Below are 22,995 nucleotides of genomic sequence, written 5' to 3'. Positions count from 1 at the left end.
GCAACACTAAGTAGAGCAGACCAAGAGAGATAAACAATACTGTCTTCTTTGTCACAATTCCATAGGTATGCCTTATGTTCATCTGGTGGTGTTTGTGCATTTAACGGACAGCGTCTGGTGGGATTGTTGATGGTAAGATTCGACTACTTGTATTTGTGTTTTGCTTACATTTGTGTATAGAAGGACACAGTCATACTGTCTTGCAGATATAATGGTCTAGACTGGATTAGCACTTCAATGATAACAGTTTTTTTAAAGAAAAAAATATATTTATGTATTTATTTAGAAGCTAAACGGTTATAGCAATTGAATACGGCCCTTTAAAACCAGCTATTGCACGGCCAGTGTCTGTCAAATATAAATGTCCTTCAAAACCAAGTTTTTAAAGAGATGGGCACACGCAAGTCAATGAAGTTTGAATCGTCTGTAAATCTTTCCTCATTTATGAACAGTGGTATTTAAATTAGTTTTGCGTTGTATTTAGTTCTCTCTATGTTTTGATATCTATAATCTGTAAATTAATCAAAGTAAATGTTACAGTAGTTTAACAATGGTGTTGTTTTGTAGTTGGCATTATTTCAATGATTTAAATGGTAAATGCAGGCAATTCAGCAAGATACATAATTACAGTCAGCACTCACATATCCGACCCCATAACATTTTGACTTCAGTGACGGTTAAACGATGCATATCTGATTATTTCATTCTGGTCCATTCCAACCCCTGTCCGTTTTTTTCAGGGAATAAAAGAAAAGATACAATATCAAAAAATACATATCTGAAAGGACTGAGTTTTAAAATAAGTAGGCTTCCATTTAGATGTACTGTAGTTGGTTTTGTAAACAAATGCATCACAGTATCTAAAACGGTTTAATGATAAACTTTTACTTTGGCATAGTTTGTCTCTGGCTTTGTTTGTGCTGCATTTTCGTCATGTGAAATTGGAGGAAGCGCTGTGTAACTGCACAATAAAGACTGATTTGGCATGCAAGCAAAAAAAAAACTGCGGGGTGTGACGGATAAACAAGTACATTGTAACATTGAAAAGATTGGGCTTTGTATCAGAAAAATGGTGACAGAGTTGGAAATCGGATGTGACGGGTAAGTGTATTCATGTGTTACATGGTGGGGATTGATTTTATTCTTAGTACAAGGGTGGTAAAATGTGACGGACGTGTACTGGGTAACGGATATCAAGTGCTGATTGTATATGTAAGTTGCAAAGTTTTCTTTATTATTTTTTCCTTTTAAACTGCTTAAAATTGCTCATCTCTCCAAACTCCCTGTACATTATGCTTTCATGTAGTTTAGGTTTATAATTACAGAAGATGGTGGTTGATGCTGTAGCACTTATCGAAGAAAGATTTATTTCATGGGTATGACGTTTGCCAAGATCAGGTGACGTGTGGAAATAGGATGTTCTGTCATGCACCAGCTCTCATGCTGGTGAGATAAGGATTACATGTTTATCCCACAAGAGAGACATACCTCACCAGCGCTATAGGTGTGACTTCTGAAGCGTAGACTTGTGTAAGATTAACACAGTTTTTAATGCCATACAATCCTATTCGTATGGCATTAACAAAATGACAACAATCATTTGTTCTTCCAGAAACATTTGATAAGAAAATAGTGAATTAAAAAAATACATGCAGCCACATAATGCAAGAACTGGCCTAGCAAATCCTAAAATGCACAAAGAAAATTACCCTATGCGAATGATAGTCAGCACGATTGATAATCCAACACACATAATAGATGAAATAGCAGAAAAACAACTTAGGTCACACGTTGAGAAATTACCAAGCTATGTTAAGGATACAACACCATTTTTAAAAAGACTTGAATCACTAAAGCACAACCTTCCAGAGGATACAATTTTATTTTGCATGGATGTAAAATCCTTGTACCCAAGTGGCCCTCGTAAAGAAACTTTAGAAGCTTGTCAAAAAGCACTAGATAATAGACTAGATAAATCAATACCAACAGCAGAGGTGCTGAACATGATCAACATAGTTTTATAAAACAGTTATTTTACATTTGTTGATAAGAATTACAAACAAAACGATGGTACAGCAATAGGATCTAAATTAGGAATGCATTTTGACAGTACCTACATGGGGAAATGGGAAGAACAATTACTTAGAAAATCGGAAAGAGAACCTTTAGAATACATTCGGTTTGTAGATAATATTTTTGGGGTTTGGACACATGGAGAAGAATCTCTTTTCCAGTTTCATAAAATGGCAAATGAAATACACAGTAATATTAAGGTGGACCTTCGATGGACAAGAAAAGAAATAAACTTTTTAGATACCATAGTAAAACTTGAAGAAGGTTCAATTGAGACTGACCACTTTTGTAAACCTACTGACATGCACCAGTATTTACACATGTCCTCTGCACACCCAATACACACTAAAAGGGCAATCCCAAAGGGTCTAGAAATAAGAATACGAAGAATATGCTCGAAAGAAAGTGACTATGTAAAACAAACAAATGTATTAAAATAAATCTTAAAAAAACGAGGATACAAAGAAAGAATTATAGAGACAGAGTTAAGAAAAGTGGATAAACTAAAAAGAGATGATCTACTAGATTATAAAAATAGAGATAAAAAGGTCAAGAGTCCCATTAGTAATAACTTACTCTAAACTTTTACCTAATATTTCTAAGATAGTTTGGAAACACTTGCGGATTCTACATAATTCAGAAAAATTGAAAAAAGTATTTCTTAAGGCCCCAGTTGTAGCATTCAAAAGAGAAGCTAATTTAGGTGATATTTTAGTTGACAGTAAACACAATTTTAAAATAAGAAATTGTCCAACGTTGTCTGCTTTTTACAATGTACCACCTCCCTCTGTAAATCCATCTCAATTTTGCATGCAGCTTCGTAGCCAGTTTCAAAGCCAAGATTCTGCCTCAGTCCGCCAGAAATACGCAGTTGTGAAGTCACTGTGTTATAAAAGCTGTATTAAGTATGTGTGTATATCATGCAAGTGCGCTCTGTAGCACTGGCAACTAGTAATAAATTGTCAATAAGCGGCGTGCAGTTGCTAATATCATAATTCCATTAACATTAAAGTCTATGGGACGGGATAGGTTCCTATTGTCTAGATGTATAATTCGCATGGAGTAAGGAGGACAGGATCTGTGGAAATGAATGTCATTCTATAATTTTTAAAATGGTGTATCAACTTGTGTTGGTTGCAATTGGCAGTATATTGCATTTTCAAATTCAGAAAAGATCTTCTACACATACTGTTGTGTCTCTGCTACTTCTGATCTTTCACTGTATCTTCTTATGATTCTATATGACATACGCATCCACAATGTTTTAGAATCTTCACATCCTAGTCTTGTATTTTAATGTATTATTTTGCACTGTATTTAATGTTTTATGCATTGTTTTTTAATGTATCTTGTAAAGTGCTTTGAGGTGAGGGTCCACTATGAAAGGCGCTAAGAAATAAATAATAATATATAAAATAAAGATTGATTGATTGATTTTGATTGCCGTTTATAGATAAATGATGACTGGGTGCAGGAGTTTGGCTCACTCACTGTAATTTGGTACTGTATATACATCATGAAGTCAGCCAATAACATTATTCTCTTTAAGTCATGGAAATGCTTACGTATCAGCCCATTATATAAAGCAACTATTCAACCCATTTATGGGAATGACCTTAGACTGATACATTAGATCCCATTGGGTTTGATAGACTTAATGGTATTAGGAAGGGCATTTCACAAATGAAAGCTAAATACTAAATTATCTTTGCTGAAAAGTGTAATCAAATATACATGTGCATTATACAAGATGAACTGTTCTTGAGATGAACTGGTTTTATTCACAAATTGAAATATAAAAAATCTCCTTTTTTAAGTAATGATATTGTATAGTGCCATCAATTTTAGTTTTCTTGTTACATGAACAGCATGAGTAAAATGAGTTATTTGACAACATTATAAAATATGACAAAACATAATTTAAATAGATTCTAAACTTCATTTTAGAGAAAGAGAAATCAACAATGTATGTTGGGATGGTCAATAAATCGTCCCCTTTTTAATCAAGCGGGTTGGATGTAGTCTGGGTTACAGTACCTTCATTGCGATCATGTCACTACATTACACTGTGGTTCAGTAGGCAGGTACTGTAACTGTTGCTACAAGGCACAGTCTGTTACCATGGAGGCAGATTGGCCCTCAGAAAGAACCTTTATTGTCCAGAAAGAGGGAGACAATCCCAGTGGTATCCCAGACCGTGCATTGTAATTCAATAACATGCTAGGGGTCAGATATTTCTCCTTAACTTCCAATGTATAAAAACAAAACTGATTTATGTCAGTTTGGATTTAATATTACATTTGTTTATGATAACAACAAAAAGAGAATGTTGGAATACAATCAAAACAATGATATGTTAATGAATAGTTAATTTATACTTTTTAAAGTCTTTTTTTTTTTTACAGTTAAGTGTTTTGAAATCCATATCCTTATATATATGTAACAATGAGCAAAAGAAGACGGAGACACAGCAAGAGAAGGAAAAGCTCCAGCAGCACAAAATGTGAGTGAGTGCACTCTTTAAGAAAGGAACATTAACAGCACTGTAAGGTTAAATCTTTCCTGACTATCTGAAACAGTGTGCTATTATGTTAAGGACTGTGGACTGTTTATTTCACATAGTTCAAGTAGTTAATCGCAGGACTTTTCTGTGTTTAATAATGGCAACATTATTGTACTCATAAAGGGGAAACCACACAATTTTACTTTTTTGCAGTTTACAATCCAGTTTGTAATCCAGATGTATTTATTGATGGTGCCTAGTAGTAATTTCCTTTTAAAATGTCTATTATATTTCTGATGTTGTGACTGATGGTAGGGGAAGGGAAAATTAAATTGAAAAAACTTAACAAAAAGCTGATTTCCTTTTTGTTCCAGTGAAAGTTTCAAAACTACAGTCGATATACAAATACAACTGTAATGTAAAAAGTATTGAAATGATCAGTTTTAAAAAATGCAGGGGCAATCTCCCAAACATCCCTTGACGTGATTGCCCTGAAAGCAGGACAGTGAACTAGATGCAGGAAATGTGATTGTGCTTCAGCATGTTAATGTGATATCCCCCATTATTTTTCAGCCAGCCACTCTCCGTTTCCATTTCAATGTCACCACAACGACACCACTAATAAAGCTTGTGAAAATGGAAATGATGGGGCTTTAGCTGAAAAGGGTGCAGCTGATATATCGCAAAGAGAGGATGTACTGGAATCTGATGAATGTGGGGAAAATGAACCCTGCTTCAGACATGAAAGTAAAGGAAATAGCCAAGAAACACCTGATGCAGACTGTCAAACTGGAAAAGAAGAAGATAAAATCACACCACCCGCTGACAAAAATGACAAAGTAGTGACAATCACAACAAGAGTCAAAATAAATGATCAAGAGGTGTCAGCTTTAAGAAGAATAACAGTAAGGCATCATCCTGATAAAGATAAATCTAACTTGTCAGTAACCACTACAAAAGTCAAATGCACAATTTCCAACATTAAAGTGGAAGTAAAGGAAGTCTTGCATTCGGCTGACCCAGATTTCAAAGCTATGTTTGTGGTTGAGTGCAAAGAAGGGAAGAGGAAGGAGACTTGCACTCACAGAGAAAGACAACTGGGTCGATGTCATATTCCAAATAATGAAAACCCATTGAGTCACTGCTCTTTTAACATAAATGGGAATCCTACAAGTTTTAGCCAGGACAGCAGAAACCATGTATTTAAGATGAGAATCTCAGAAATTGATACAGACTTTAACAAGGTTAGACAGGATTCCATCAAGTGTGACAAGGACACAGGTTGTTGTAAAAGCTGTTGCAAAGACTGTAAAAACAAGTGCTGTATTTGTAACCAGGAGCAAAGTGGCTGTTCCAATGATACAGACAACTCAGCAACTGAGAGGTCAAGCAGCCTTTATCCTTTATCAGACTGTAGCCTACTGTGGACAGAACACTCATCTGACACACTAGGCACTGATGTGGTTTCAGATATACCTCCACCTGATGAGTTTGCAGATAAAGAGTTCAAATTATTAGATGAAATCACAGAGGGCATGTCCTTATTTCAGATAAACAATGGAGATAAGTCTGACACCCAGACTGAGACAGCCAGGATCATGGATGAATCCACTACCTCTGATAGTACAAGATACATGTCTGGAAGGAAAGAGAGTAATTTGTTTGGCAGTGAGCAGAGTGGTAATGCAGAAGGTTATAATCCCATGTTTATGGGCCCCAAAATGCCAATGAGTAGATCAAGCTTCACTAAAGATTTCATTCACAAACATGAAGGGAAAACGTGGCTGAGAAATAACAGTATTGCCATTTTGGAAAAATCAAGTCCAAACTGTTACTTAGAAAAGCAACCCAAGAGAAGAAAGACGTTCCCGGGAACTGCCAGTGTTTTCCCCAGAATGCGTGAAAGCTTGCCGTCCTATAGAGAATCTATTTCTTCTGGAACTTTTCCACCCTTTTTTATGAAGGCACTCCCTTTGGGCTCTGAAAGACCAGACAGGGTTCATATTGAACATGGAGGGACTTATCATTTTTACGCAGAGCACAGAACGTCTTCAGATACTGGAAGTGATTGCAGGCCTGGCTCATGCCACATTAGTTATTCAAGACCTCTCCTTTTAAACACTTCAGCTTCAGTTGGAAGCAAGCACCCCTTTTACCCGTCTGAATCAGAGGAGAGTACAGACGAAGTCTACAAAGATTTTCAACACAACCAGAAAGCAGTCGAAGATACTTCTCTTCTGGCCTTAAATTCACACAATAATGTATGTACCAGTCCTGACACCATTAATGGGTATTCCTCTGGAGAAAGCTACCATGTTGGATCTTTGGAACTTGCTGAGTTTGCTGAGAGTGGCTTTGATGAGGAGATGTTGGACAATGATAACCACAATCTTGAGCTTTCTGGGGAAATACCAATTATGAGCAAGGATTTAATGATTCAAGTAACACCACCATCAAGAAGTATCTCCTATGAGTATATTGACGATAAAGAACATGTCGGCAGTGGAGTATTTGATTCACTGAATGAACTTGAGGGTAATGTACAAAATAATGATATTGATCTACAAAAGATATGTGAGCCAGGCCTTAGGCCAAAAAAAAGGAGAGGTTCGGTCAAGACTGTAATTATAGGAGATTCAGAGAAAAGATTATTGATTCAAAATAACAACCCATCTCCAGATACATCTGTTTCTGAGAAACATCGGAGTGACTTTTTCACTTGTGTTTATGACAATCCTTCTGTATCACCTATTTTAGATGTGGACGAGACTGAGCCAGAAGGAAGTGACCCACTGAAATCAGAATCCTCTTACCACAACTCTCTGTCGTTTGATACAGGAGCTTTAGACCTCGTGTCTGGGGTATTAGATTCTGCAGAACTGTCTGAAGATCAGCAGACACTTACTGAACACACAAACAGTGTAGAGACACAAGAGGTTCCACCCCAGAAAAGCACTGAACAGTGTGAAGATAGTTCCGCAGATCCAGAGAAAATGGAAGCAGGGAATATGGATAAAGTGTGTGAAAACAAGTCTGTATTCGTCCTGTCAGAGGCAGATGCCTGTCAGGATGTGCAAACAAGTGGCTTCATTTCAGAGTTGCATGACAAAGCCAATGACAAAAAAGAGAAGTTGCAGAAAACAGATACACTTGATGAAAAGCCAAGTGTCCCAAAATGTAAGTGTTTTATTAGATATGCAGTAATAATGTACATCTGTTGGCAAGGCCCTTTTAATGTGTTTATATTTTCATTAATGTATTAATAGAATGGGACCACTCTCTTTGTCTCTGGTGTTTCAATACAAGCAAAGTTAATTGGTCAAATGCATATTTTATCCTTGAATAATATTAAGGAACAAGACATTTAAAAAATAAATGAATAGAGGTTATCATTTTTGTCAATTTCACATTGTTTAAACTCCTGTAAAATAAAACATATTATTAAACATACTTGGGATGCACACACAATTTTAACTAATTTTAACATAATTTTGCATGGTTCCTAAGTAACATTACTTTTCTTAACTTTTACACAAAATAGCAAGAGGAATGTAAAAAAAAAAAAAAAGATGATTAAAATGACATTTGAAACTTCTCGTTAAACACTTATTTAAAGTGTAAGATTTAGTATTCTGAAAATATAGATGGTGTAAAGTAAGGTTCCACTTAAATACATTAATACAATAGCTATAACAGCTCCCCCATAAATTAACACTGAATACTGGTATGTGTCAGTCCCAAAGGAGACAAAGACAGAGGCTAGAACCCACCTGAAGCTACCTTGTGACCATGTACTGAAAGACACGCGACCTAAAGAGAGCATCCCACAAGAGGAATCAGAGCGCTGGGCAAAGAGACGCATGCTGTTCAAGGACAGCAAACAGAGGAGCTCTGCTGGTGGCAGTTCAAACACAAGCATCATAACAGAAGAGTCAGGTTTGTATATACAGCTAATCTGAGAGTAACAAAGCTGACTACCAGCAATCCTAGGAATAGAAGCAGTTACAATTACATTACATTAGTTTCAACTGCTTAGTTCAAAAACTAGTGCTACTGCAGTTTTAGCAAAGAAAACCACAGCAAACCACAGATAGAAAATAAAACTATAGCAAATTAAGGATGCATTTCAAATATAGCATGATTAAATTCAAATTGCATTTTTCATATGATAAGGCATGTGACTTTAGGTCAGCATTTTTATCAGATGGGTATATTTAAAAATTGAAAAAGGAAAAACTGCTGTGTACCAAAAGGAGCAAAATCAGAAAGAAAAGGGTAAGAGGTACACAAAAATGTGAATAATTGATAGAAAAATGTATTATATCAGGACGTTTCGGACTACAAGTACTTCTTCAGCTGAAGTTTTTGTGTTCCTGTTTACAGTGAACTCAGAGGAGACTCGCTCTGTGGATGTGGGCGTGCGGGAGAATGAAGACAAGGGGTTTTATACAGAAACCTTCCACTCAGCCTCCTGGATCTACAGAGGAGATGACATCAGAGCAAATGACAGCCCCAGGTGTCTGAGCAAGAGACCCCGACCAGTAGCAAGTACTGTGAGATTTTACTAAATGAGGAACAATAGTATTACATTATGAAGTGCAGTTTGAGATTCATTACGTTTATAACAAAAAAAAAAAAACCTGTTGGGGAAAGGGCCAGTAGCAATCTGTCTGTCAAAAAAAGAAAGCAAATATATTGTTGTGCAGCACATAGGATAGCATCTTTCAAACAGATTGGCATTGTGACCTGGTTAGATGTCTTTATACACTTCAACAAGTAGTGGTCCAGTTGAAGGGTAGTGTATACATAGACACCTGTCAGAAAAAAAAGATATATATTCTGTCTGTGGAAAGTTATCTGTTATTAGTATCTATTTTGTTATGGAAAGTTATGTTAATATTGTTGGCAAAAAGCATTATAGGTGGATATTGAATGGTAGGTAATAAAGAATGATATACACATTTTTGTTCTTTGTTCTTTCTACCATTTAAATGTTATGACAAGAAGACACTCTTCTTTTGGCTTTTAGCAAACCCGTTTAAGCATCTTAATTGTATCAATATGTCCAGTAATGTTGTACAATGACATGCCTATGCTGATGTTATGTGTTTCTCCTTAACAGTTCGAGAGAGGACTGTGAAAGTCATCAAAGGTACAGGTGACTATCCCTGGGGATTCAGAATTCAATTTTCTAAACCAATCTTGGTGACAGAAGTAGACACAAGTAAGTCACACTACAGTAAAAAAAAAAAAACTAAGAAGAAAATATATACAGTATAATTGTATTGTGTATTACAGAACCAACATTTTAAAATGTAAATTTGAGATGGCCACAAGAAAAGGGATGTCACGGTTTGACTGTATCTTACTTACAGCAGGCCTATGTAAATTTAACAGCTGAGTGATGTTTAATGAAATTTTTTTTTATGACAGTATAAATTTCAGAATTTAGACCCTGGCATATATATATATATATATTTTAAATACACAGTAAATTCTCATTAAAACAAACTTAGATTAAACACATTTCCTGATACTATGAATGTTCTACATGGTTCTGGCCAAGTCGTTTATTGTAAATTATTTTGTATAATACGAATTCACTTAACACACATTTCCTGTTTGTGCAAATTATTTTGGAGCACGTCTTCAGTGTTTGCTCAATACCCTGATGTTGAGGACACCTTGGTTTTGTGGTTTAAAAATGCCCATGCTCAGAATGGGACGTGGAGATTTCAAGTGCAGTTCATTTGCAACATATACTTTTTAAAGGTTCACTTACAACCATATTTTCCTGAAAATGCACAGTACTATTACATGTATATATATATATATATATATATATATATATATATATATATATATATATATATATATATATATATATATGATAATAAGAGTTACTGATAAGATAATTGTTTTTGCTGTTCTATTGAAATACGTATTAATGACAGCTGACTGGATTTGTTCACGGTATATATGTTCTAGTATAGGGATAGGAAATCTTGCCCCTTCTATTACATTTCATGGAACAACTGGAAGAGGCAAGGTTTGAAAAGGACTTTGAGTGAGCACTTCAGCTGACTTTGGGTGTAATATTAATGTTGCCACAAGGGGGGAGTGTACACGCACACTGTGTTTGTACACTAGGAAATTAAAAAAATCTAACCCAGTGTATTTGAAGTTTCAAATAATGTTATTCATTCTAGTATTTTATATATATATATAGACACACACACACACAAACACACCATACCATTTTCAGTTAAACTCCATTCCTGTACTTCAACTTAACTTTTTCCCCAGTTCACTGGACGTGTTTGATTGATTTCAGATGGTCCTGCTGAGGAGGCAGGGCTGCTGATGGGTGATATTGTAATGAGTGTGAATGGAACGGATGTCACCAGCATACCGCACTCTGAGGCAGCAGCTTTGGCCCGGCAAGGTAAATCACAGGGCTTGTTTCACAACTATGGGATTTACTGTGAAGTTCGCTTGTTTTAAGTAAATATAGAAGAAAACGTTATAGAAGCAAAAGAGCAGTTAGTTCAACAGTTAGTTGCAGTCATTTTCAAATAATATGTTTCATACAAATCTTTATTTATCACACCAGCTCTAAAGTTAATGACTCCACGTTCCAAATCACAGTTCCCATATACATCTAAATAAGCTCTGGATTGCAAAGGCTGGAAGTGTAAAAATAATGTTTATGAACATAATGAAACTCTGCAGTCACATATGCCAAAATTGTTCAATGAATGTAAATATTTATGTATACCTCATTAACACATGGTGCTATGGCAATAAGGCAACTTTTTGTACATCAAAATCACAGCAAAGGCAAATGCTCTATCATTTTCTTAAAGGGAATGTCAGCTGCTCCTGATTTTCTGCAGCTTCTGCCTCCCACTCTTTAATTGGTCAGCGCTAATGTTTTCCGCTAGCACCCAACCTTCAAAATCACAACATGAAGGGGAAGGCGCAGTCCAAAGCAAGCATAAAACACTTTACCCTTATGTTTGTGTTTTACCTCGTTTCCTCAAAATTGAGCCCAATATGTTAAATGGGAATTGCTGATTAAAGGGATTGTATCAGCGACACGATTAAAAGCTTGCTTGCTTTCCTTATTAAAATTAAGATTAATAAATGATTTGAAGGCTTTTCTTTTTTGCCACACTTTTATTTCTGTAGGCCCGGATACCCTCATCTTAGTCATAGGTTCAGACATCAGCAAATGCCTGAATACTCCCAAACCAGCTTGCCGGGGATACCTTCACAAACGCACCCAGTCAGGCTTCCTGAAGGGGTGGAGGAAGAGGTGGTTTGTGCTGAAGCATGATGGATGCTTTTACTATTACAAACACAAAAAAGTAAGAGACATTCCACTACCCCTGTGGCAGAATGAAATACCTGGTGCATTCCACTCCAGTAAATTACAGTGGTAGTATAATTGCTTAGATATAAAATGTAAAGTGTAATGTTTAAGGTCACATATCTTTATAGACAATAACATGGCAATGGCAGTCTTGTATTTCAAATACGATTAATTTGTTTTTCATTTTTACTGCTTTACCTGGATCATTTTCTCAAATTTTGTAACTATTTACTGATTTTTTTCAGTTCTAAGCATTGTACATCATAAATTCAATGCCTTGTTTCTGTGTATTCTGTGTACCCTAAAAACCATAAATACAATATTTGGCCACCAAGTGGCAGTGTTAAACTTCAATCCCAGGAAAATGTAGTAAACGTAGTTACTGCAACTGTAATAGTCAGCTTCTTACCATGCTTATTAACTGAAGCCTAAAGTAGGTGAGGTAGTTTTTGAAAACAAGATCAGCCCTGTAAAAGTTATTATAGACACGTTATCCTCTTTTTCATGGTATGTCTTTTAAATTCCAACAAACATTCAGATTAATAACCGATAGGTGTGAAAGTATTTTAAAACAAAATATTCCAAACCAGCCATGCTTGTCTTTTTGCTCAGGATGAAGGAAAGTGCAGGCCCCTTGAGGCACTGAAGTTAGAAGGTGCTGAAGTGGGGCCGGATTTAAGCCTCGGCAAACCATTTGTGTTCAAGTGCAGCCCCCTGTCTGGGAGTAGAGTTTTCTACTTTTGTGCTACATCAAACCAGGAAATGAAAAGGTAAGTGCCTTAACAATAACTGTAACATGACCACGATTGTAAGTGTAAGAATATTATTAGATGTATGATAATAAAAGTGACTTCAAAGACACCGCTGAGGTGAAGTGACCTAGGAAGTGAAATAGTAACAGACTTCCTCAAAGCAAGTGCACAACAAACTCCAACCACTTTAATAACTGCGGGTCCAGTTACTGAAACTGAAACTGTGGGCCAGGTGAACTGGACACTTTGCCTCGAAAGGAAAGAGCAGTACCAGCGGACCAAAACAGAGGAAAGGACTGCTGTATAGCTTTGAAAATTCAGAGATGTTTCAAAGTTAAGAAAGAAATTGAAAAATAAAACTACAAATTCATAACAGGGCAATGTAAGGGGTGCTGACGTCAACTTAATGTATGGAGTACATTTTAAAATCCACTACAGTATAGTAGTCATTTTCGCAGAGCTATATTATATGGTGTTGTGTCATTTCAGTATCCCTGTTATTTTAAAACAACAAAAGTTATTTTACTCAGTGGGGGATGGAGTAACTCTGTGTTGCATTTACCACTAACTACAAACACGCATGCTGTGCTAGATCACTGAGGTGTACAGTACATGAGCCACATGAGCTCTCTGTCCCTGTTCTTTTCTTTTTTCTGTTTTATACATTTTGTATTGTTTTGTTTTATTATTATTATTATTATTATTATTATTATTATTATTATTATTATTATTAATTTCTTAGCAGACGCCCTTATCCAGGGCGGCTTACAATTGTTACAAGATATCACATTATTTTTTACACATTATTTTTACATACAATTGCCCATTTATACATTTTTTACCCATAAGGCATTTCTTTCTGGAGATATTTCACTATTTCAGTGGTCTATTTGTCATTCTCTTTGTGTTGCAGATGGCTCGAGGCAATGGAGAGAGCAGTTCACCCTGTCACTCAGGTAACTTTATTGATCAGATCATCTAGCATGTCAAATAATATGCAACAGGACCTTTTGCTTTTCAGAGTAAAACCAGTTTACTCACTTATTATGACGAGCTTATTAGAGGAAGGTGGCAAGATTTTCTGCATATATTTGTGGAATGCTAATTATCCCCTATTATAGTGTATACCATAAAGAAGACTAAATGTTTGCATTTTTTAGTTAAAACATGTCAATAGATTCAGACATACTTTCTTGTAAATCGAGAAACAGAAAAGCATCAAATCACTTATATGGGATAAAAATGTGATTACTGACGAGATTCAAAACCTCAATCAGGAAGCTTAATACAAAGTGAGTTCATTAATAGTATGAACAGCTGTAGCAGTTTGTTTTTATGTACAGCTTTGTTTTATGTTAAGTGGTTGAAGCATACTTATAGAGCATGCTTTATCTGCTGTATTGGATAATTATTTGAGCTGTTTATGCAAATGTTGCACTTTTTGTATTGCCACCATTTAGACCTTTTTTCATTAGACAAGCAGCAGCAAATAAAAACAGACTTGAATTTGACTGGCTTCCCAGATACCCTGCTAAGCTGTGTGTAATTGATTGACCCATACTTGGTAATCTGTGCGCAGCCTGCCAGTCAACATCTGTCTATTTATAGAAAGAGGGTTGCAGTAGCGAGTCTGTGCGCATTGACTGCAGAATTCAGCAGAAACCTTGTGTGCATGTTTATATTTTATATTGGCCTAAAAGTGGTATTAATGGAATGGATGCAGTAGGTCAAAGGTGGTTTATTAAGCCTGGGGAGCACATGAGTGGTGAGGGGTGATACTGAAAAACTGGTGGACACACAACAGCGTATGTGGCAGCAGTTTCCAAAGTAAATCATATCCCTACCAATACAGCCAAACTGGCCACAAATTATGGACTGGAGTTCCAGTGATGATGAGACAGAATTGGAAGAATTTCAAACTAAATGCAGTATAAGACCAGTATATGCAGTTAATTTATTAAAGAAAATATTGTTATTTACAGACCAGGAAAGAAACGGGAGGCATTGTACTGTACAACAGTATGTTTCCCATCCTCTCAACGCTACCTTGTTGTTCATGAATAGTGAGCTTATTTAAAGGTTACAAAATTGAAATGTACATGTACTGCTTTGCTCTGTGTTTGAGATTTCTTAGTTACATTTTAAATAAACAACAATGAAAGAGCTGTTAATTTAGTAGGGCAACCCTTCATTATGCTTTTTAAAAAATTGCCTTATGTTTCTGAAAGCTTCATTTTTCTCCCTTAACTTTCTGTTCTTACAGAATTAAATACCAAGAAATGTATTACCCCTAACAGGCACCAAATAAAACCAGGCCAAAATGTTTTGAATGTAATTTGGGATTAACATGTCTTCTTGTTACTTTTGTGTGTGATGAAGTAGTATAAGAGATTAATCACACAAATCATGTGGATGGATGTTCTGAAGTTGTCATCCAGATATAATGTATCATGCAATCCCAAACCACACATCTCATTGGTTAGAAATAAAGTTGCCACTGCAGGAAAATGTCTTGGTTGCAAAATATCGCAAAATAAAACGCTTGCCTCGGTGAGCGCTATGCACGGCAAAATGCTGCTCTTTCCATGCTATACCACACCGCATCACTCATGTGTGTCTCAGGATTATTTTCATACAGTATATTATTTCCTTAGAGATTCTTTATCAACCTTCAGCCATGTAAGACATGTTTAGTTCAGCAGTACAGTATATACCAGATCTGTTCTTGAGAGGTAGGGAGAGTGCAGATATAGCCAGTAAGTTTAAATTTTGCTTTCAGTTTCACTAAGTGGTCAAAGCAGTGGTAATGTACTGCCAGACCCATAGACTAATCGTAGGGGGAACAACTGCAGTTCCAGCTTCTACCAGTTCAAGTAAGCACCTACATAATTTCAGTCGGACCCAAAACAAAGATATTCTATTACGGTCTTGTCTAAACTAGGTACAGAAGAGGTGGATATTATAGCAAAAGAAAAAAGAAAAAGGGAGTGAGAGAAAGAGCATTTGCACTGACCAAAAAATAATATGGTAACTCTGTATTGTTAAAGTTGTGTTTCTTACAAGGAAGCACTGTGGGTCAAATTACATAAAATGACTGCAAATTGACCATTGTTTGTAAATTCTGTATATTACTATTGCAGTATACATATTATTATGTTACATTCTTCCTCCCAACATATCCATATTGCTCTGCTTTGGTACATGTCATCATGCCACTCTGTTTATGTCTCTATTTTAGCATTACTCGACAGCTTTGTTTTATTTTTATTTGTATGTGCTCACTTCGTTTGCCTACACAACTGTTAGGAAAGTGTCTTTTAAGTCACAGAGAAAAATAGTTTCTGAAATAAATGAGCCCAATAATGTTAAATAAAAACAGAAAGACCACCATAAAAACAAGAAAAATGACACCAGTCTCCTCAGAATCTACTGCACAACTTCTAATGTGTAATATAGTATGGACATGAAATACCATCATGTTATCTATATCAAACAAAATAAATCTCACTTGCCGGTATATACAATTCTGTTTAGGCTAGCTATCAAAGTAAATCCTTTTGTTAGTCACTGTAGCCAGGGCCCTGACATCAGGCCAAGAAGTGAATGCAGCACAACACACAGATACTCGAGTGAAAGCGCACTGCGGTGCTGTTTATATTGAACAACAATAACATATTTAAACAAAAAACAACAGCTCACAGAGCGTAAATAAAAGGTTTAAACAAAACAAGTCGTGAACAAAAAATACTGCCCCCCAACAAATTCAGTGTTGGGACTTCCGGCACACATAGCACTTGTTTTGTTTTGTTTTGTTTTGCCTTTCGCTTTGCTTCTCTCTCGTCTCACTCTTGTTCCTCCTCTCGAAAACCCACCTCGACCAAGGAAAACTGCAGGGTTTTATACTGGTGATCTCCCGATTAGTAACAAATTAATCAATTAATTAATTAAATCAGGAGATGGTCACCTTCTGCGTGGGATTTGTGGGATGGGGCTTCAATCCCATCGATGCTGCCAAACAATAACACACAAAAACATTGTATTTTTAAATCAACACAAAATACATTCAAACCAATCCTAACAATAGCAAAACACTGTTTTTACAAAGACCCAATAGATACACCCGTTCTTAATAAAAATAAATACATTTATCTTAAATAATAACAATAAATACAACACAATTAATTTACACACAGGGCGTAGGCCTGCTCCCTTTCATATGTGCAGAACTTTTCCTCTGCCTTGCCACAGTCACCCAGAATTATTATTTGTTATTATTGAAAACAATTGTAGCTTGATGCAATGAAATCTGAATAATGAAAAGATTAGAAATGAAATTAGGGCTGCTGTTGCATGAGTGACACTGAGGCAGCTACTAACACTGATTTATGTTGCAGAATCATGTGTGGGTGGATGTCTCTAGACACAATGCCAGCCTCCCCCCGTTGGCTATCAAAAATCCTGAATGTCTCGGTCTCCTTCACCAAATGGACAAAAACAAGGACATGTGGGTGCAACACTATTGCATATTAAAAGACGGATGTCTGTATTTCTATGCTGGCCTTCGTTCAACATATGCTCTTGGTGTGTATTCAAAGCGCTTCATGTTTGCTCTCATGCAAATAAATATGGCATAGATTTTCAGCCTAAGGACAAGAAAATAGCTGTTGGATATATAAATCCTATGTGCTTATCCACCAGCTTATAGGTTGTGTTTTTTCACATTTTACAAGCCAAGTCTCTATGGCTTGGGATCTAGGATCCAGTTTGGGCAAAATGCAACATCTCATTTTGGTAAAGCTCGATGCATTGCATCCTCAGTAGTAATATGACCAGCTGACTTTCAAGGGAAAGTGAAAACTACATTCTGACATATTTTTACAGTAGAAGCTCCATACAGAATATACACTAAAATTGATTAATGCACTTCACAACATAATATCTTAATGGACTATCATGCACCATATAGTGCTTAATATTGACTGTTTTTCCAAGACATAAATCTTGTGTAAAAAGCACATACATACTGTACCTTTTCACAGTCATTGTTTTTAAGTGAAAGGCTTTTATTTTAAAATGTTCTGGACCCAAGCAGCTGTGTTATTAATGTTCTGTTGCAGTAAATAATAGCAAAATAAGGGCTTCTCTTAGTGGAATATAAAAGCAACACTGAAGAAGCAAAATCCTAACAATCGAGTTTCCATTAAAAATGGACACTCAGTTATGTCTTCGGAAATTGGCTTAAATAACATACAGTGGCTCTCAAAAGTATTCACCCCCCTTGGACTTTTCCACATTTTATTGTGTTACAGCATGGAATCAAAATGGATTTAATTAGGAGTTTTTGCCACTGATTAACACAAAGAAAGTCCATAATGTCAAAGTGAAAAATAAAATCTACAAATTGTTCTAAATTAATTACAAATATAAAACAGAAAATAATTAATTGCATAAGTATTCACCCCCTTGAGTCAATATTTGGTAGAGGCACCTTTGGCAGCAATTACAGCCATGGTTCTATTTGGATAAATCTCTACCAGCTTTGCACATCTGGACACTGCAATTTTTGCCCATTCTTAATTGTAAAATTGCTCAAGTTCCGTCAAGTTGGATGGGGACCTTTGGTGAACAGCAATTTTCAACTCTTTCCACATATTCTCAATTGGATTGAGGTCCGGGCTTTGACTGGGCCACTCCAGGACATTGACCTCTTTGTTTTTAAGCCACTCCAGTGTGGCTTTGGCTGTATGTTTGGGGTCATTGTCCTGCTGGAAGATGAATCTCCTCCCAAGTCCCAGGTCTCTTGCAGACTTCAGCAGGTTTTCTTTGCTGCATCCATTTTGCCCTCTATCTTCATGAGCTTTCCAGGCCCTGACGCAGATAAGCATCCCCATAGCATGATGCTGCCACCACCATGCTTCACGGTAGGGATGGTGTTCTCAGGATGATGTGCGGTGTTAGGCTTGCGCCAAACATAGCGCTTAACGTTGAGGCCAAAAAGCTCTATTTTGGTCTCATCAGACCATATAATCTTCTTCCACTTGGCCTCAGAGTCTCCCACATGCCTTCTGGCAAACTCTAGCCAAGATTTGATGCAAGTTTTTTTCCCAACAATGGCTTTCTTTTTGCAACTCTCCCATAAGGCCAGTTTTGTGAAGCACCCGGGAAGACTGTGCCCTTCTCACCCGGATACTCAGTTTTTGAGGAACGGCCTGTTCTAGACAGATTCACAGTTGTGCCATATTCTCTCCATTTCTTAATAATGGACTTTACTGTGCTCCGGGGGATATTCAATGCCTTGGGAATGTTCTTATATCCTACCCCTGATTGGTGCTTTTGAAGAACCTTATTCAGGATTTTCTTTGAATGTTCCTTTGTCTTCATGATGTAGGTTTTGTTAGGAAAAGTACTAACCAACTATGGGACCTCGCAGAGACAGGTGTATTTAACCTGAAATCATGTGAAACACCTTAATTGCAGGTGGACTCCATTCAACTAATGATGTGACTTCTAAAGACAATTGGTTACACCAGAGCTTATTTAGGTGTGTCATAACAAAGGGGGTGAATACTTATGCAATCAATTATTTTCTGTTTTATATTTGTAATTAATTTAGAACAATTTGTAGATTTTATTTTTCACTTTGACATTATGGACTTTTTTTGTGTTAATCAGTGGCAAAAACTCCTAATTAAGTCCATTTTGATTCCATGCTGTAACACAATAAAATGTGGAAAAGTCCAAGGGGGGTGAATACTTTTGAGAGCCACTGTAACAAAACATTTAGTGATGTTTATGTTAATGACTAATAAACTGGAAACAGAAATAAAATACACTATCATTATTAAGTCCATAACTTGATAACTATTATGAATAGAACTGCTGTCAAACTGACTTCTCTCTCCAGGAGGGATCTACTTACATGGGTATACAGTGAGTGAACAGTCCCTAGGCTCCCGCCGCTCTGTGATTGAAGTTAAACCCCCTTCTGAAGAGTTTAAAACCTTCTACTTCAGTGCAGAGAATGCAACTGAAAACAAACGGTAAGCACACTGTTTGATAAGGGTGTTGTGCTCTAAATTGTACATATTTATAATGTTTTCTACATAAACAGTGCACATATATTTGCTGAATTCACAGCGGTACAACATATAATTAATCCTAAAATTAAAAAAAGAAGAAAATTACTGAATTACTACTTGAAACCAACTCTTGTGATCCAAATAATTCAATAAGCAGGGATGAAATAATGTATGAATATTAGTCTTTTTAGAAGATATACTCCCTGGCAGCAATACGTCTTTTTAGGAGAAATGCTCCCTGGCAGTAATACAATTTAAATTGTATGCAGAATGAATAATGAAATGTAATAATGTTTGTATATTAAAAGAAAAAAAATACAATCAGTCACCAAAGTCGCATATTTATTTTAAACCATTTAATCACTTAATATTTTTATTAGGATAATTAAAAAAAAATATTCCACCCACTTTCAACTGTTGAAACATATATTGAAATGAAATATTATAAAAAGATTTAGTTGAATAAAAGCAAACTATGAAATCTATGGTTATATGAACATATAAAGTCATATATTTAAGGGATACTGGCATTGCTTTGGCGTGTCACGAGGTAATAATAAAACAATAAGATCAGAAGTCGAGGGCATGATTTGAATGAGGGAGTTCCGTTATTACTGAGACATGCCACAGCAATGCCATTATCACTAATAAACTACGCCATCACTATTACACTAAGGTATTTAAGTGCGTTTGTCTGTCTGAAACAGTCCACTGAAAAAGTTACATTTTGTCATGAATTAGTGTCATCTCTCAGCCGTGCTTTATTTGCCATTCTGTTGTTTAATAAAACAGAATGGGTGACCTCCACAGAAAGGTAACAATATACACACAGTGTATATTGTTACACTGTGTGGTGATTTTGAACACTATTTAAGCATTTACGGTAATAGTTTGTCCCTAAGCATTTTATATTATTCTTTCAGCTGGATTTCTGCAATAAGCGCATCAATTAGCAAGTGGCTGCCTTTACACCAGGCTATTCAAGACTTCATGAACCGCCCTGCGGAGGAGACACGGATGTGAAGACACCCACCCTGCAGATTGACTCTTGTACTGTACATTTGCCAACAAGCAGCTTTGTGTTTTTTAACTGTATCAAGTGCACGCTATTGTTTGAGAATGTGGGTTTCTTGAAAGCCATAGCATTGGCCAATAGGATTAAGTAAGCTATGTTAAGATGTTGTGTTAGAAAATGGAAAGTGAACATCTGAACATTGTGTTTAATCATTTGTGTAATTGTTTATCGTGCAGGTAATAATGTATAATTTAAATGGACGGGTTATCTAAATATTCGTGTGTTTATAAGTAAAAGGCATTGTAATTCACTATATTGGTTTATAATTTCCAATTTTTATATTTACATAATGTTTACACATTTCTACGTGTGGTAGTCAGTATAGTACATATATAAAAAGTGAATACATACTTAGTACAGTACTTGAAAATAAGTCGGAATCTTATTATGCAAATATCCTTAACCCTAACTTTATATTTACTTTAGTTTTTAGTGACCCATTGGCCATTATATTTTTGTACATAAACAATGTAAATAAAAGTAATGTAAATACCAATATCCATTTACACTTTCTCATTTCAAAATATGTTGAATAATAAAAGTACGACCCTGACCATTTTGGAAACCATTTATGTCACTTTTTTTGTAGCAAAAAATTACTTAAAAAACAGAGTTGTGGAAATGTTATGAGACAGCTGCTAAAAATGTAAATACGTTAATGATTCATATAATAGCCATACAGCCAAGATGAAATTAAATATTTTTTGTCCTAGGTTCAATCGCTTCAAGATTTACACTACTCTCTGGAAATCCTTGTTTAAGCAACTAGACAACGAGAACATTTCTAAGGTCACCCTTGCTCCCTCTGGGCTCAGATGTTATTTACTGTCTAGTGAATCAGACAGGTTCATCCGTCCAGACTAGAAAAAAAGATACACAAGCACCATGCAGAAAGAAATCGTCTGAAAATAATTTATTTAGGTAGTCAACCACACAGACACTGAGCACTTGATTTCTCAGAATGATTATCTCAGTATGGTGTTGCTATGGGACTGTGTACACAAGAAATGCATATATTAAGAACTATAATTATTTGTCTTTCATAACCTAGCTGCGATGCCACATTGCTTCTGTTAGGGCTGCTGTAGCTGTTAGAGGACTGTCATTTGTGCTTAAAGACATCTGGACACAAAACTATCTGTGTCACAGAAAAACATCTTTCAATTCTTGGAGATTGCTATGTCGTGCTCTCCTGTCAAGATATGTCATACATGTTCTTCACCAGGGAGGGGCTATGGAATGAAAGTAAAATAGCTTGGACAAGACACATACTCTCTATCAGAAATGGCAATATTAAAATGGGTCGACACGACGGAGGGCGGAAACCGGAAGTCGGCCATCTTGGGTAAAGTGCATAACTGCAAGTACTCTAAACAACTCCACTGCGATCAGATACGGGTCAGGCAGAGATTGGATAAACCATGGCAACGGGCTGATTGCAGGGAGGAGTTTGGTGGTACAAAGGGACTGTAGTTGCGTGAGTACGGTCCCTTGCGCTGAAACGTGACAGACGGTCGGATCCTTGCTTACTTTGTTTTGTTTGCTACGTGTTTCGCTGGTAGAGGGGTGGCTCTTTTTGTTATTGTTTAAATAAATACAGACGTTTTGGGGAGAAATACTGCTTGGACCTTGTATCGGGTCCCACACCACATGCACCTGAAGACACGTATACATATGCAATTTCTTTCAAACAGTGTAAAAGTAGAAACAATGGAATTCAGCTCTGTAGGCATCCTATCTACAGCTGTAATATTGTAATTCTTACCATAAATTGCCATTTGGTCCTGTTTGGTCTTTTACAGCTCCGAAATGTAGAGTATAAACAAAAAGCCTGATTAATCTGTATTTTTCATGTATGCATCCTTTCCCTGTATCGTCTTAGTTAAAGCTGATGTTATGTTCCTTCACTTAATTATCCATTTCCCAAGGTCTGGCAGTGCTGATAAATGTTGTCTGTTCTGGCCCAGGTTAATTACAGGTCCTTAGAGATGGAAAAGCTGAGCATTTCACTGGAAATGGAATTCCTCTAGGGGTAAACCACCAAAGGCAGATGCATGTAAACAAAAACATTGTAACTTAATACAACACAAATAATCCTGCACTCATTTACTGTACACATATGAAATATATAGTGCGCT

At 36.2% G+C, this 22,995-nt stretch overlaps 1 protein-coding gene across 2 annotated transcripts; it reads left to right on the top strand.

Moving 5' to 3' along the window:
• On the top strand, positions 1-22,995 carry LOC117973193 (uncharacterized). Of its 2 annotated transcripts, XM_059022953.1 has the most exons (14): positions 1-132; positions 4,479-4,576; positions 5,150-7,111; positions 7,334-7,753; positions 8,312-8,512; positions 8,960-9,124; positions 9,699-9,800; positions 10,911-11,021; positions 11,768-11,946; positions 12,564-12,721; positions 13,617-13,659; positions 17,098-17,284; positions 19,608-19,743; positions 20,706-22,995. In XM_059022953.1, the coding sequence occupies exons 2-14, from the start codon at positions 4,519-4,521 to the stop codon at positions 20,803-20,805; spliced, it is 3,822 nt and encodes a 1,273-aa protein (XP_058878936.1). In that variant the 5' UTR covers positions 1-132; positions 4,479-4,518; the 3' UTR covers positions 20,806-22,995. The 2 variants fall into 2 exon arrangements, with proteins under 2 accessions (XP_058878936.1, XP_058878932.1); XM_059022949.1 differs by having other exon boundaries at positions 5,150-7,753.

Source organism: Acipenser ruthenus, chromosome 1 (genome assembly GCF_902713425.1).
Source record: "Acipenser ruthenus chromosome 1, fAciRut3.2 maternal haplotype, whole genome shotgun sequence".
Taxonomy (NCBI): Eukaryota; Metazoa; Chordata; class Actinopteri; order Acipenseriformes; family Acipenseridae; genus Acipenser; species Acipenser ruthenus.
The sequence above is the reverse complement of the archived record's forward strand: the minus strand, read 5'-3'. Positions and strand labels throughout refer to the sequence as shown.